The sequence below is a fragment of the Chlorella variabilis genome (genome assembly GCF_000147415.1).
Source record: "Chlorella variabilis unplaced genomic scaffold CHLNCscaffold_7, whole genome shotgun sequence".
Lineage (NCBI taxonomy): Eukaryota > Viridiplantae > Chlorophyta > Trebouxiophyceae > Chlorellales > Chlorellaceae > Chlorella > Chlorella variabilis.
In genome coordinates, this window is record NW_005435081.1 from 826,615 (window position 1) to 829,715 (window position 3,101).

General features: G+C 73.8%; 1 protein-coding gene across 1 annotated transcript in view; it reads left to right on the plus strand.

Annotated features, from left to right (window-relative positions):
- Positions 1-154: 154 nt before the first annotated feature.
- The window catches only part of CHLNCDRAFT_144295 (hypothetical protein), a gene marked incomplete at both ends in the record, with an annotated part of 13,645 nt that continues 10,698 nt past the window's right edge, over positions 155-3,101 (plus strand). The window contains 8 exons of the mRNA XM_005848622.1: positions 155-233; positions 376-502; positions 684-796; positions 956-1,044; positions 1,250-1,399; positions 1,545-1,661; positions 1,810-2,461; positions 2,709-3,046. Coding sequence (XP_005848684.1) covers positions 155-233; positions 376-502; positions 684-796; positions 956-1,044; positions 1,250-1,399; positions 1,545-1,661; positions 1,810-2,461; positions 2,709-3,046 — 1,665 coding nt within the window. The remainder of the gene's footprint in view (positions 234-375; positions 503-683; positions 797-955; positions 1,045-1,249; positions 1,400-1,544; positions 1,662-1,809; positions 2,462-2,708; positions 3,047-3,101) is intronic.

Here is a 3,101-nt window from a genome sequence, read left to right on the forward strand (position 1 = left end):
CGGAGGGCCGGCTGCTGGCCTGGCTGGCTGCAAACCCAGGCTAGGCTGCACCCGTGCCCAGCTTTCCCCGAGGGCCAGCGGTGCGACCCGACAGCTGTTGCCCTTGCTGTTGCCGCTGGCGTGCAGGCAGCTGGCGGCGGAGTGTGCTGGCGCCATGTCGCGCCACATCAGCGACTCAGGCATCACCGGCGACCAGCTGGCGGCTGCCTGCAGGGTGCTGGACGGCAGCACAGGTGGGAGAGCGGGCGGCTGGCTGCTGCCCTGGGAGTCTGTGTGGCCATGCTGCGCTGCTGCTAGCAGCGTTGCTGCTGCTGCACCAGACTGTGCCACAGTACACGTTCCTCAGCCCCTGTCTTTCCTCGTCTTATGGCGCAGCCGGCAAAATCAAGGCGGCGTCGGAGCGTGCCAGCCTGGCGGCGGTCATCGCCAGCCTGGCGGAGGCCCCCGGCCGAGGCCCCAGCGTGGCCCGCGTGGCGGCGCAGGCCGTGGAGTTCATCTGCGGGTGAGCGGGGCGGCTCTGGGTTGCATGTTTTGGTGCAACGTTTGGGGAGTCACAGCTCCATTCAGCCCAAGCACACGCGGGCTTGCTGATGGTGTCAAAGTGTTGCGCCTGCCTTGAGCGTGTTGCATGGCACAGGCAAAATGTTGATCCTGGCACTGTTATTGGTACTGCTGTACTGCAGGTACTACAAGGAGGAGCTGAGCGAGGACGTCAAGGCGGCGCTGGCGGCGGCGCTGGGCGCCTGGCTGCCGCGCTGCTCGGGCATGCCTGAGCCCGCCCTGGCCCGGATGACAGGTGGGCGCGGCGCTCGCTTTCCAGAGAGGGAGGGAGAGGGGTGGGGAGCGTGCTGGAGCATGCGGCGGCGGCTGGCCTGCTGGAGGGCCTCTGCGGGCCCCGCCTCCCCGCCGCCCTCGCATCACAGCCGGGACCCGCTGCCCCGCCTGCCGCCTGCAGAGAGCCTGAAAGAGAAGGAAGCGCTGCGCCGCGCCCACCTGCGCGCGCTGGCGGCGGCGCTGCGCCAGAACCAGGAAGCGCGGGGGCAGGTGCGGCGCAGCCTTGGGGGCAGGTCAGGGGTTGGGGCGCAGCAAGGAATGGGCAGCAGGGGTCGGCTGATGGGTCCTGCAGCGGGCAGCCAGAGGCTGGCTGCTCACCCCTTTCGCCTGCTTGCTTGCTGACCCTCTCTGCTCAGCTGGCTGCTCAGCCCTGCTCACCCTTGCCCTGCCCATGCCGGCCCTCTGCCGCGTGCAGGCCGCCGCGCTGGCTGCGCCGCTGGGCAAGCTGGTGCTGGAGGGGTGCGCCAAGGCGGCCGCCCGCCTGGACGGCCTGCTGGCGCTGACGGCTGCCGCCTACATCGCGGCGGCAGACCTGCAGGCCGACGAGGCGCTGGCGGCAGACAAGGTGCGGCGCGTGTGTGTGGGACAGAGCACAGGCGAGGGGCGTGCGGTGTCGGCATCGGAGCCGCTCTGCTGCCGGCTGGCGGCTGCCTGTCAGCTTGAACATAAGCTCTTGCACCCCTGCCCTCGGGCCCCGCCTGCTGCCGCAGGTATGGGAGGCCGCCTGCGGCGCCGACAGCCCGCTGCTGGCGCCCGGTACCGCCGCCAGGCTGGCGGCAGAGGAGGCCGGCGGGGCGGCGGAGGCGGCAGAGGTGCTGCTGACTCAGGTGACAGGGGGCAGGCCCTGCCGGGCAGCCAGGGGGGTGCACTGGTGCTTCGTCCTGCACCACTGCTCAGCCCATGGCTGCTGCGGCACAGGCAGATCCCCTCCCCTCATCTGCACGCCGTCCCTGCCTCTTGCACCCCATCCTGCAGCACGCGCGCCACCTGGGCGGGGAGAGCAGCGCCGCCGCCGCCGCCGCCGCTCGCACCCTGGCCGTGCTGCTGCTGCACGCCGCGCCGGCGCCGCGGGCGGCGGCCGCGGCCGCCGCCGCCGCCGTCTCCGGCACGTCTACAGAGCTTGCCTCCACCCTGGTGGCAGGCCTGCAGCACTGGGCCAGCCACCCCGCAGCTCCCGAGGTGGCGGCGGTGCTGGGGGATGCCGCCCCGCAGCCGCGGTTTGCCGCCGCGGCCGTGGCGGCGGCGTCCGCGGCCGGCGCCGTGCCGCTGTCCACCGCGCTGGTCAGCAGCCTGCTGCTGCTGGCGCACCACCCCACGGTGGCTGGCGGCGGCGGCGGCGGCAGCGAGGCCTGGGCGGCAGCCGCCCGGAAGCTGGGCCCCGTGGCCGACGTGTTGGCGGCGGCGCCTGCTGACGTGGCGGCAGCGCTCGTCTCCAGCCGCACTGCAGGGGCCGCCTCGGCAGACCCAGCGCAGCAGGCAGCGGCCCGCGGCGCCCTGCGGGCGGCCATGGCCCTGGCGGCGCTGCCGCTGTTCCCCGCGGTGCTCGCTGAGCTGGAGCCGCTGCTCGCCACGTCAGCGCACGACGCGCTCAGCGCGCGCGACACCAAAATCTTCTTCACCCCGCCAGGTGGGTGCGTGGGTGGCCACCAGCAGGGGCGGCAGCGCGTATTGCCGTCAGCGCTGCTCCCTAGGAGCATGCGGCGCGAGTGGGAGGGCCTCTGTGTCAGTGTGGAACAGGCGGAGCGCTGTGCTGTGCTGCGCTGTGCTGTGATGTGTCGTGCCGCGCCGTGCTGCGCCGTGCCGTGCCGTGCTGCCGAGCGTCTCACGGCGTCCCGCCCTGCCCCGCCTGCTGCCCCTGCCCTGCCCCGCCGCAGACAAGCTGTCGTTTGAGAACGAGGACGGCACGATCATGGCCGAAGAGATCTTCCAGCGCCAGCTGCTCACCTACCGACCCATCCCGCCCCCCACCCACCTCCCAGACTGCCCCCAGGAGCAGCAGCAGCAGCCGCTGGGGCAGGGCCAGCAGGCGGCCGCCGCCGAGGCCGCCCCCGTGGCAGCGCCGGCGGCCAAGCCGGGCGCGGCCGGCAAGGCCGGCGGCACCCCGGCCCGTGGCGCGGGCGGCCGCCCCACCGCCGGCGGCAAGGCCGGGGGGCCCGCCAAGAGCAACGCGGCGGCCGAGGCGAGGGCGCGGCAGCTGGGAGGCGAGGCCGAGGTACGGGCCAGGGTGAAGCGGTACGGGACGAGCTCCGCCGCGGGCTGGCGGCGCT